Genomic DNA, 11820 nt, shown 5'->3' on the forward strand with positions numbered 1-11820 from the left:
GGAAGGCTATAGTGCAGTATCGCTCTATCAATTCACTTTTCTGAGGTGGAAGGTCAATTCAGTTTGGTGGAGTGTAATGATGAACCCTTATAGTATGTAGCTATGGCATTGAGTGTCATGGTTGCCATGGCACTGTAAAAAGAGAAGCCTAAGCAGAAAGCTCTGTAAATATTTTAGTGATTAAGTGATTTTCTAAAATGTTTTTGATAACTTGTTAAGGGGTTGAGCTGGGATATATGTAAGGGATATATGCCAATGTTCTGTACATTACCTTGCAAATAATGGACAACACAGCGGGACAAGGCTGAGCCGATCGGATGTGTTTATGCAGCTTATATCACAATATTAAAGCACACATTTACCGGTAGAAAAATAGTGTTGATATTGTATCGAAGACGCAGGGGGTCAGGAAGCAGGTGCAGATGGTGATCTTAATAATAACAAACATGGAGATTTACAAAACAAGAGAAACATCTGGAAATAAATCAGAACCAATACTGCATCATGACTGAGGTTGGTGAGGGCTATATGAAGGGAGAGTAATTAGGGTGGTGAAGAAGTCCAGGTGTGTGCAATGATGGTTGCCAGGTGTGCACAATGTGGGTTGCCAGGACAGGTGGTTAGTAGACCGGCGACATCGAGCACCGGAGGGAGGGAGCAGGATTAGGCATGACAGAGCACTTCTCAAGACCATACCCGTCCCAGTCCACCAGGTACTGGAGCCAACCCCCATGATGTCGGGAGTCCAGGAGGGACCTAACAGCATAGGCGGGGGTCCCCTCGTTGTCCGGGGGGGCGGAGGGGTATCGCGGGAAACGGCATCAGCCGGGGGACCAGCAACCACTGTCCTGAGGAGGAAAACATGAAGAGGGTGAGATGTTGGGGAGTTCTAAAGGTTACCTCATTGACCCTCCGGAGAACCTTGAAGGGCTCCACAAACCTGGTGCTCAGCTTCCTGATGGGCAAGTGGAGCAGGAGGTTCCTGGTGGAGAGCCAGACGTGAACACCAGGATGGAACACTGGAGCCTCACTGCGATGGCGGTTCACCTGATCCTTCTGACTGCAGATGACACTCTGGAGCCTCATGTGGGCGGAGTGGAAGGGAGTCAGACCGATGGAGGAGTGACGAAGAGAGTTCTGGACGTATTTCGCCCAAGGAAGGAACCAGGCCCACTCCCCCTGCTGAACCTGGCAGTGACTCTTTAGGAACCTCCCCAGCTCTTGGTTGGTCGTCTCCACTTGCCCGTTAGACTGAGGCTGGTACATGGATGTGAGGCTGACCGTGGCCCCCAGCTTCTCCATAAAGGCTTTCCAGACACGCAACATGATTTGGGACCACGGTCGGGAACTATGTCTTACAGAAGGCGATAGTGCAGGATGACCTGCTGGAATATTGCGTCAGCAACCAAGAATTAGGTAGGTAGACCAGAGAGAGGGATAAAACGGCAGGATTTGGAGAATCTGTCAACAACAACTAGAATAGTGGTAAAACCGTCAGAAAGGGCACAATCCATTATAAAGTCTACGGACAGATGTGACCAAGGCCACTGAGTCACAGAAAGGGGAAGTAGTTTACCTGCTGGAGTGTGTTGGGGAGATTAGGATTGAGTACATACCGAACATGAATTGACATAGTGGGCGACATCCTGCACCAAGGTGGGCTACCAGTATGGATTGGATGGTGCGGGGGATACCTGGGTGTCCCGCGGGGAGGATGTGTGTGCCCAGGTCAACAGTCGATCTCTCACCCCAATGGGGACATAGATACGCTCTGGATGGTAGGTGGCAGGAGCGGGTTCCCTCTCCAAAGCCAGGTAGATGGCCACATGTACATCCCAAAACACAAGGCCAACAATACAGGAGGACCACTTGATGGGCTGGAGGACACTCACAGGGCCCTCCACCGACATGGAACCACAGGGTGCTTGAAAGCATGTCCTCTGCATCCTGGCCCCAGGCAGGGATTCTCATCTTTGACCAGAAAATGGTGGGGTTATGAAATTGGAGCCACAGGAGGGTAAGGTTGACCTTGTGTGCGGGTGTGGTGATGATGAAGGGAAGGCTTTCCTGGTGCTTGGGTTCCACGGTGAGGGTGAGTGGTGCTGTGACGTGAGTAATTGTGCCAGATCCCAATGGTCACATATCCAGGGTTTGGACAGGAAAGGAGCGGAGAGCGGGTATGAGGTTAAGTTCAGGGAGGAGGCGAGGGCCTGGTCGATAAAGTTCCCTGCGGCACCAGATTCCACTATAGCTGTAGAGACAACACTTGAGAGACAGCCGGCCAGTGACATGGGAACCAGAAAGGGTTTGGTGGAAAACAATGATAATGGAATACTCAAGCCTACCCAGGGAGACGGAAGGTCACGGGGCCGCCCCTCTGCTCAAGTGGACCTCGGGTTAGGACGCACCAAACACCACTGAAGGATCACCTGGAATAGGGACTGAGCCAAAGCTGTCTCTGGCGACGCCAGAGGTGGACACCGGCCCCTACCTCCATGGGTTCAGGCTCAGCCAAAGGAGGGAGGTGAGTGGCGAGGTGGACACCAACCCTCCTGAAGAAGGTTATCTGCCGCAAAAAAGGTGTTTGGCCCCTACCTCCATGGGTTCAGGCTCAGCCAAAGGAGGGAGGTGAGTGGCGATGTGGACACCGACCCTCCTGAAGAAGGTTATCCAAACGGATGGCCATCGAGATGAGAGAGTCCAAGGATATATTGTCATCCCAACATGCCAACTCCGTCTGGACCTCTTTGAGCAGTCCACTGCGGAATAGAGTGCGGAGCGCTGGGTCATTCCATCCGCTGGAGGCTGCCACAGTCCGAAAGGTAAGGGTGTACTCCGCAGCGGTGTGGGCACCTTGCTGAAGTTGGACAAGTTGCTCATCTCCCTCTCTGCCCTCTGGAGGATGGTTGAAGACCACCCTGAACAGAGCCCTGAACATCTTATAGGAACCCAGATCCTCCTCTCCCCTCTCCCAGATGGCCGTAGCCCACTCCAACACCTGTCCGGTCAGCAGGGAAATGACCGTGGCAACTTTGGACCTCTCGGTGGTGGGGCCTACCATCTCTGATAGGCGAAATAGAGGGAGTACTGAAGTAGAAAGCTACCGCATTTCGATGGAGTGCCGTCATACTTCTCCAGAAAGGATACTGGGGCATCGCTGACTTGGGTGGACAGCTGGGTAGGCCGGGGGACTGGCTCACTGTGACGACCATTGGTAGGAAGCCCTCTGTCAGAGGTATGGAGAACCTCGCTGGTGGTGTCGAGGCGGTGGAGAACGAGGAGGAACTCCTTCTTGGTCGTACCCAGTAGAGCCAGCTGGTCGTAGTGTTGGTAGAGTAGATGACCCTGTTCCTCGACCGTCTGGAAGAGGGCATAATCATCTGTTGCTTCCATTGTTTCTTGAGGCAGTATTTTATAAGAAGATGCAGGGAGTCAGGAAGCAGGTGCAGATGGTGAGTTTAATCATAACGAACATGGAGCGTTACAAAACAAGAGCAGCATTTGGACATGAAAACAGAACCAATACTGCCTGATGACTGAGGTTGGTGAGGGCTATATGAAGGGAGATTAATCAGGGTGGTGATGAAGTCCAGGTGTACTTAACGATAGGGAGCAGATGTGCTCAATGATGGTTGCCAGGTGTGTGCAATGTGGGTTGCCAGGATCAGTGGTTAGTAGACCGGTGACGTTGAGTGCTGGAGGGAAGGAACAAGGAGCAGGAGTAGGGGTGATAGTTTCTCATCTTTTGGTTGCTAGAGATGCGACCCAGTCGTCCGTTCGATTAGTTTGATATTTATGGACGCGACCCAGCCGTTGCTCGCAAGGTTCTTGTCCCTTGCTTGCTAGCTATCCAACTAGCTATGGCTGACACACTCACAACCTCTGCAACCAGAATAACAGCAAAGTAGCGTCATTTTCATTTGTATAAGCTGTTTACTATTGACATTCATTTGGATACATCCATAACAATGAGCTGATGATGCCTGATTTTGCATGTCATAGCTAGAAAAGTTTGTCGTCTCGTCAGGACAATGTTCATTACGAGGAGATCACATTGCATATCGAACACTAGTGTGAGGATCGACGCTGGAGACAGGAAGCAGGTACACATTTAATAAATTACGTACATGAAATGGGACAGGAACAGCGCCTGGACTGGGTACAAAGTAATGACATCATTGCAGACAAGGGAACAAACAGAGGAGACAGACAGATAATGGGGAGGCAATCAAATAATGACAGAGTTCAGGTGGGTCAAATGAAGCGCAGGTGCGCGTAACGAAGGGGACAGGTGTGCGTAATGATAGGCAGTCTGGCACCCTCAAGCACCAGAGAGGGAGAGCGGGAGCAGGCATGACAGCTAGGCTAACATTAAAAAATAGCTAAACAAGTTTGATGCTAGCAAACCAGCCAATATGGCAGCCAAATAAAAAAATACCTGGTCAAACTAGAAACATGGGTAGAATTAAGAGCATAGCGTTGGTTGTGTCAAGACTGTAACAGTAAGCACAAGAGAAATTCATGTTCATCACATTTGGTCCTCAGATGCTACAAAAAAAATATGTCTCTGCAAAAACAAATCAACGCTAGCTAGCTAGCTACGTTTTTCCTCGTTGGACCTGCGTTTATCAAATATAAAATATATTTTGATATGTTTAACACATTTTTGGTTACTACATGATTCCATATGTGTTATTTCATAATTTTGATGTCTTTTATATTATTCTACGAAGTAGAAAATCATTTTTTTAAATAAAGACATACCCTGGAAAAATTAGGTCTCCAAACTGTTGACCAGTACTGTACATCTTCAGTGTCATTCAGTCTATTTCTTCATCCTTTGCGGCTGCTCAAATGGACTTCTTCCCTTCTCTCACTTCCTTGGCTGCTCTCTCAAGCTACCAGCTCTCACAGTATCCCTCAGAACTAGAATCATCCATGTTTCTCAAACGTCAAATTTCAAAGTTGTTCCAAACGTCAATTTTCAGTGTTTATGGTTACGTTTAGGCATTAACTGTACATTTTTAAGGTTAGGGTTAAGTTCAAGCATTAACTCCAAATTCTTTAAGGTTAAGAATTAACTCCAAAGGATTATGGTTTGGGATAGGCTTAAATCAAAAATATCAAAAACAACTTGGAATCAGAGGGAGATACTTACTTTGGTCACATTATTAATTTTGTATATGGTTCCTAGAAACAAGGGGTGGCTCAACTAGCCTTTTGGCTAAACTTATCCCACTCTCCCCTATGAGTATAATACTCAAATATTGGTATTTCATATGAGCTTGGTCACTGACAGTAGTCTACTAGGTTGTAAGACATTTTTGCATTTTATTATCAGATGCCCAGTATTGTTTGTTTACTTATACAGGTGTCCAGTGTATAATGTTTGGTTTGACTCCAGGTGCCAAAAACTCATAATCTATTCAGAGCAGCAGGCAAACAGAACATAATTGTACACAGTAACAGATATCGACTCAGTTACCATGGGAATGATCCCAGGTTATACATATTAGAATATTAGTGGCTGTAATGTGTGTATATTGACTTTGTGCTACTAAACAAGACAATGCTGTCGTGCCCAAATGCACAAAATAATGTATTCCCTATCCTAGTAAAGTACAGTTTAAGGAAATGGAGTTGTCTTCATGCTTGCCTCCTGGATGGTCTTATCAGTGACGTTGCCAACAGGTTGTCAGAAATGTTCACACCAACCATCATTCTATGAACCTGTAGCAGCTCGTGGAAGATATTATCATCTCTGTCATAGGGGAAGCGTTTAACCAGTAGCCTTTCAGCATCGGGTTGCATACAGTATTTCCCACATTCCAGATTAGAAATCCAGGCTGTGTTTCAAACACATAAAAGACACACCCTCCTCCACTTACCCTCACCTTATGCCCTTTGGGGAATCCCCGGGGCCATCTTTGCCGTTGGTCCAAACAATTAGCCAAGCAAGGGAAGTTGGCAAAGTAAACCCCTCAGTCCTCGTTTGCGATCGAGTGTGTGAGTGTACAATTATTTTCACTCCGGGGCCTTGAAAGCCCCATAATTCACTTCACGATGATTGTACATCTGCTAAGAAAAGTCAGACAAAATTGAAAACCAACATCAATATGGAGAACTCAACATACAAGTGTAAGTAAAAAGCAATGTAAATGAGTTCTAAATTGTGCTACTAATGCACATGACGGCAAAAACACGTATCGTAAGAGTAATGATGAGAAGGAATCTGATGACGGACCTTTGGTTGGTGGATGATCATTAGAAATCAGAAACAAACGGTGAGTGACGAGTGAGAGACAAGGGGGGAGTTAACATAGAAATACTCCTAGACGTATGCCTATTGGTTGAATGAACGGAAAGGGATTATTTCACGAGTAAGTTATTCAGGAAGCGTGGTGGAATTGCCTTAGTGCGCCATGCTCATAGGCTGAAGTTAATAGGTGAATGACATTCTGCACGCTTGCTAATAGTGAAGGAGGAGAGACGTGATGCTATGCTGACGAGGTCACATTAATATGTAAATGCCTGCTAAGCTGATTAGGCAATGTTAGACACTACCATAAAAATACCTGCTATGCTGATGAGATAGCATTATACACTACCATAAACATACCTGCTATGCTGATGAGATAGCATTATACACTACCATAGAAATACCTGCTATGCTGATGAGATAGCATTATACACTACCATAAACATACCTGCTATGCTGATGAGATAGCATTATACACTACCATAAAAATACCTGCTCTGATAATGAGGTAACATTACAAAAGCTACCACATGAATATCTGTTATGACTGTGCGATACGAAGTGATGTGAATTATGTGAATTATATTGTGCTTACTAGACAATTAAAAGTGACGAGCCATTCAGAACAGCCTTACTGATTGAACATCCGTAAACGACATTTATTGTGTTCATCTTAAGATAGCTGGGTGAGACAGGATACGAACATTCCATTCCATCCAAACAATGGATATATAGCATTTTGCAACAAACCTAATTTTAATGCACATCTAAAATCTATTCATAAAAAAATCTAAGAACAGTGATATTTTACACACATTAAGGTAAGCAAATCATTTCTGATGAAAAAACACAAATGTGAAAAATGTGTGTGTATATAGCTTTTTGGAACTAAACTCTTCATATATATTCTTACAGTGGGTCTTGTCTCAGTCTGTAATACAAGTTAAACCATTAGGAAAATATCTGGTATTTATATATGATCTGACATGTTTGATGATCATGTGCTCCTACACTAAGAATCTGTTTCCTCCATTTGGGGTGGGCTAATTTGAGAAGAAATCCACAAACTAGGAGGGAAACACTGACTCTTTGGCATGCCATGACTTAGTACCAGCCAACCCATCTGTTAAATACCATACATAACGGGACACCCAACATCTAACCATGGTCAGTCTATTACTTTACTTACAGGCATGCACATTCTATTTCTTACCATAGGCCCAGACAGAGAGAGAGAGACAAAGGAGACGATAGGGATTTAAATGATGCAGTCATGGGTCTGTAAGGCAAAACATAAATTTGGAGGCCAGTTTTGGCATAGTCCCCCCTCCTCATCCCCAGGATTGAGTTATGGCCATTGTATCCCCCTTCCAGTCCTTATCGTACCATGGCCCTTGAGTAGACGAGCATAAATGTGCATGTTGGCACTGGACATGTATTTCCAGCAAGTCATTGTGGTGGAAAGCAGGATGAAAAAAACTGGAGGAGGAGAAAGAAAAACACAGTTTTAAAGTGAAGGGGGTGGAGTGGGGGGATGGAAATAGGGACGGGTGGGTGGATGGAAGTGTGGCCAGTGACGTGTGGTGAGGTCAGCGGCTGGGTAAGGACTGGCTATTATCAAAGCCAGATTTACTCACAAATAAACCTTGATGAAGCCCAAGTTCACCATACAACATATAGCTCCAACAACCAGAGTGACATTGGTTATTAACCAAAATTGACAAAACAATTTTCACCAAATGTAGCCAAGGTACACAAGCGATAGTCTCCGATGGCGGCATATTCAAATTACATTCGATAAAACGACACACTGCTCAACTCAGCTCAGCCATAGACCGATGTAGCATCCACAGTTACAACTGAAATGTGGCACTAAAATACCAATATTGGCACATTTCATCAGAATAATTTGCAACACAAACTCCATAGTCTTTCACAATGGATTTACAATTCTTCCAATGCACGGCGTGCGCAAACACACACACACATAATAATATTATTATGTGAAATATTATTACACACACATATAAAATAAACAGGGTTCTAACGAAATGTCCATATCAACAATCGAAATGACTGAAAAATGCAGTTCAAAACATTTAAAAAGTGTCTCATCAAAACAAAACTCTAGCTTGATAAATCAAATGCACTCAAATGGATGTTGTCTATTCTCATGATTCAACAGTAGCCTAACCTGCAAATTGCAAAGGAAAATAAATTTAGTCCTACCTTGTAAATTAAGTACATATGTCTGTCCTTCAACATGGAAAATAGTTTGAGGTGCAATAGTGTCCATCTGTCAGGTAACATGTTGTTTTTGTTAGCTAGCTAGCTTTGTTCGGGGGAAGATGCGAGTGCCAAATTATGTAGATGTGACCGGTGTAGATTGTCTCTGCGTTGTGTTTTGATTGGCATACATATGACCAAAGGATCAAGGTTGATGTTGATCTTTTATTCTCTGATAATGACAGGAAATTGTATATTGTGATATGTACACTACCGTTCAAAAGTTTGGGGTCACTTAGAAATGTCCTTGTTATTGAAAGAAAAGCTAAACAAATTGTCCATTAAAATAACATCAAATTGATCATAAATACAGTGTAGACATTGTTAATGTTGTAAATGACTATTGTAACTGGAAACAGCTGATTTTTTATGGAATATCTACATAGGCGTACAGAGAAACTGAAGATCTCGTACAACACTGTGTACTACTCCCTTCACAGAACAGCGAAACACTGGCTCTAACCAGATTAGAAAGAGGAGTGGGAGGCCCTAGTGCACAACTGAGCAAGAGGACAAGTACATTAGAGTGTCTAGTTTGAGAAACAGACGCCTCACAAGTCCTCAACTGGCAGCTTCGTTAAATAGTACCCGCAAAACACCAGTTTCAACGTCAATAGTGAAGAGGTCACTCCGGGATGCTGGCCTTCTAGGCAGAGTTCTGTCCAGTGTCTGTATTCTTTTTCCCAACTTAATCTTTTCTTTTTATTGGCCAGTTTAAGATATGGCTTTTTCTTTTCAACTCAGCTGTGCTAACATAATGGCAAAAGGGGTTTCTAATGATCAATTAGCCTTTTAAAATGATACATTTTAAATTAGCTAACACAACATCCTATTGGAACACTGGAGTGATGGTTGCTGATAAATGGGCCTCTGTATGCCTACGTAGATATTCCATTCAAAATCAACCATTTCCAGCTACAATAGTCATTTACAACATTAACAATGTCTACACTGTATTTCTGATTAATTTTATGTTATTTTAATGGACAAAATGTTTTGCTTTTCTTTCAATAACAAGGACATTTCTAAGTGACCCCAAACTTTTGAACGGTAGTTTACATATCACAATATATTGGTGGAAGACCATTATAATACACTGTCAGTGAACATATAAACTCATTAGAAGTGTTTTAACATATACAATTGATAATGATTTCCATGGGACAGTTTTACAGTAACCTAACTCTTCTGCATACAGTTGAAGTCAGAGGTTTACATACACCTTAGCCAAATACATTTAAACACTCAGTTTTTTCTGACATTTAATCCCAGTAAAACTGCCCTGTTTTAGGTCAGTTAGGATCACCACTTTATTTTAAGAATGTGAAATGTCAGAATAATAGTGGAGAGAATGGTTTATTTCAGCTTTTATTTCTTTCATCACATTCCCAGTTGGACAGAAGTTCACATACACTCAATTAGTATTTGGTAGCATTGCCTTTAAATTGTTTAACTTGGGACAAACGTTTTGGGTAGCCTTCCACAAGCTTCCCACAATAAGTTGGGTGAATTTTGTCCCATTCCTCCTGACAGAGTTGGTGTAACTGAGTCAGGTTTGTAAGCCTTGCTCACACACGCTTTTTCAGTTCTGCCCACTTTTTTTATGGTATTGAGGTCAGGGCTTTGTGATGGCCACTCCAATACCTTGACTTTGTTGTCCTTAAGCCATTTTGCCACAACTTTGGAAGTATGCTTGGGGTCATTGTCCATTTGGAAGACCCATTTACGACCAAGCTTTAACTTCCTGACTGATGTTGCTTCAACATATTCACATAATTTTCCCTCCTCATGTTGCCATCTATTTTGGGAAGTGCACCAGTCCCTCCTGCAGCAAAGCACCCCCACAACATAATGCTGCCACCCCTGTGCTTCACGGTTGGGAGGGTGTTCTTCAGGTTGCAAGCCTCCCCCTTTTTCCTCCAAACATAACGATGGTCATTGTGGCCAAACAGTTCTATTTTTGTTTCATCAGACCAGAGGACATTTCTCCAAAAAGTACAATCTTTGTCCCCATGTGCAGTTGCAAACCGTAGTCTGGCTTTTTTATGGTGGTTTTGGAGCAAGCTTCATCCTTGCTGAGCGGCCTTTCAGGTTATGTCGATATAGGACTCGTTTTACTGTGGATATAGATACTTTTGTACCTGTTTCCTCCAGGATCTTCACAAGGTAAATTGCTGTTGTTCTGGGATTGATTTGCACTTTTCGCACCAAAGTACATTCATCTCTAGGACAGAAAGCGTCTCCTTCCTGAGCAGTATGACGGCTGCGTGGTCCCATGGTGTTTATACTTGCATACTGTTGTTTGTACAGATGAACGTGGAACCTTCAGGCGTTTGGAAATTGCTCCCAAGGATGAACCAGACTTGTGGAGGTCTACATTTTTGGGGGGGCTGATTTCTTTTGATTTTCCCATGATGTCAAGCAAAGAGGCACTGAGTTTGAAGGTAGGCCTTGAAATACATCCACAGGTACACCTCCAATTGACTCAAATGATGTCAATTAGCCCATCAGAAGCTTCTAAAGCAACAACATAATTTTCTAGAATTTTCCAAGCTGTTTAAAGGCACAGTCAACTTAGTGTATGTAAACTTTTCACCCACTGGAATTGTGATACAGTGAATTATAAGTGAAATAATCTGTCTGTAAACAATTGTTGGAAAAATGACTTGTGTCATGCACGAAGTAGATGTCCTAACCGACTTAGTAACATTATAGTTTGTTAACAAGACATTTGTGGAGTGGTTGAAAAACGAGTTTTAATGACTAGTTTTTTTGAATGACCTAAGTGTATGTAAACCTCCGACTTCAACTGTGGATACAGTAGACAGGGAAGAGGTAAGGGGGGCAGGGGATGTTGAGGGGGAATGCAGAAGTAAAAGGAAGTGTGAGACATTTAAAAATCCATTACAACGACACATGGAATGTACACTAATATCAGACATGGGAACTTTTCAGATTTTGTGTAATTATATAAGATGAAATGTAACACTCATCACATGGACATGGCCAAATATGCACAGCTTACCCCAGGGCAATACCCACACAACATATTGAGGCACTACGCACGCACAAAATATGACATCTGTCTTCAATGAAGCTACTTCAAACTAGGCAAAGCTGAACCTGTCCATTAACAGTGACTGGGATGGAATCGTGAAAGGCAGTGCACGTCAAGGATTTCAATGGTTTTGATGGATGGAAAAGCATGGATACCCTGGTTCCTTTCCTGAGGTTTTGATGCAGTTTTAGGAAGTTATTTGACTTTTAAGCGTGTA

The 11820-nt window shown here is 43.5% G+C and overlaps 1 protein-coding gene across 3 annotated transcripts; it reads right to left on the reverse strand.

The window, feature by feature from the left end:
• Nucleotides 1-300: 300 nt before the first annotated feature.
• LOC116375739 (uncharacterized) lies at nucleotides 301-3531 on the reverse strand. Of its 3 annotated transcripts, none has more exons than XM_031832797.1 (3): nucleotides 1617-3531; nucleotides 941-1382; nucleotides 301-848 (listed from the first exon to the last, which is right to left on the reverse strand). In XM_031832797.1, the coding sequence occupies exons 1-3, from the start codon at nucleotides 1969-1971 to the stop codon at nucleotides 503-505; spliced, it is 1143 nt and encodes a 380-aa protein (XP_031688657.1). In that variant the 5' UTR covers nucleotides 1972-3531; the 3' UTR covers nucleotides 301-502. The 3 variants fall into 3 exon arrangements, with proteins under 3 accessions (XP_031688657.1, XP_031688656.1, XP_031688655.1); XM_031832796.1 differs by having other exon boundaries at nucleotides 941-1385; XM_031832795.1 differs by having other exon boundaries at nucleotides 941-3531.
• Between the last annotated feature and the right edge of the window lie 8289 nt (nucleotides 3532-11820).

The sequence above is a fragment of the Oncorhynchus kisutch genome, linkage group LG10 (assembly GCF_002021735.2).
Source record: "Oncorhynchus kisutch isolate 150728-3 linkage group LG10, Okis_V2, whole genome shotgun sequence".
Classification (NCBI taxonomy): Eukaryota; Metazoa; Chordata; class Actinopteri; order Salmoniformes; family Salmonidae; genus Oncorhynchus; species Oncorhynchus kisutch.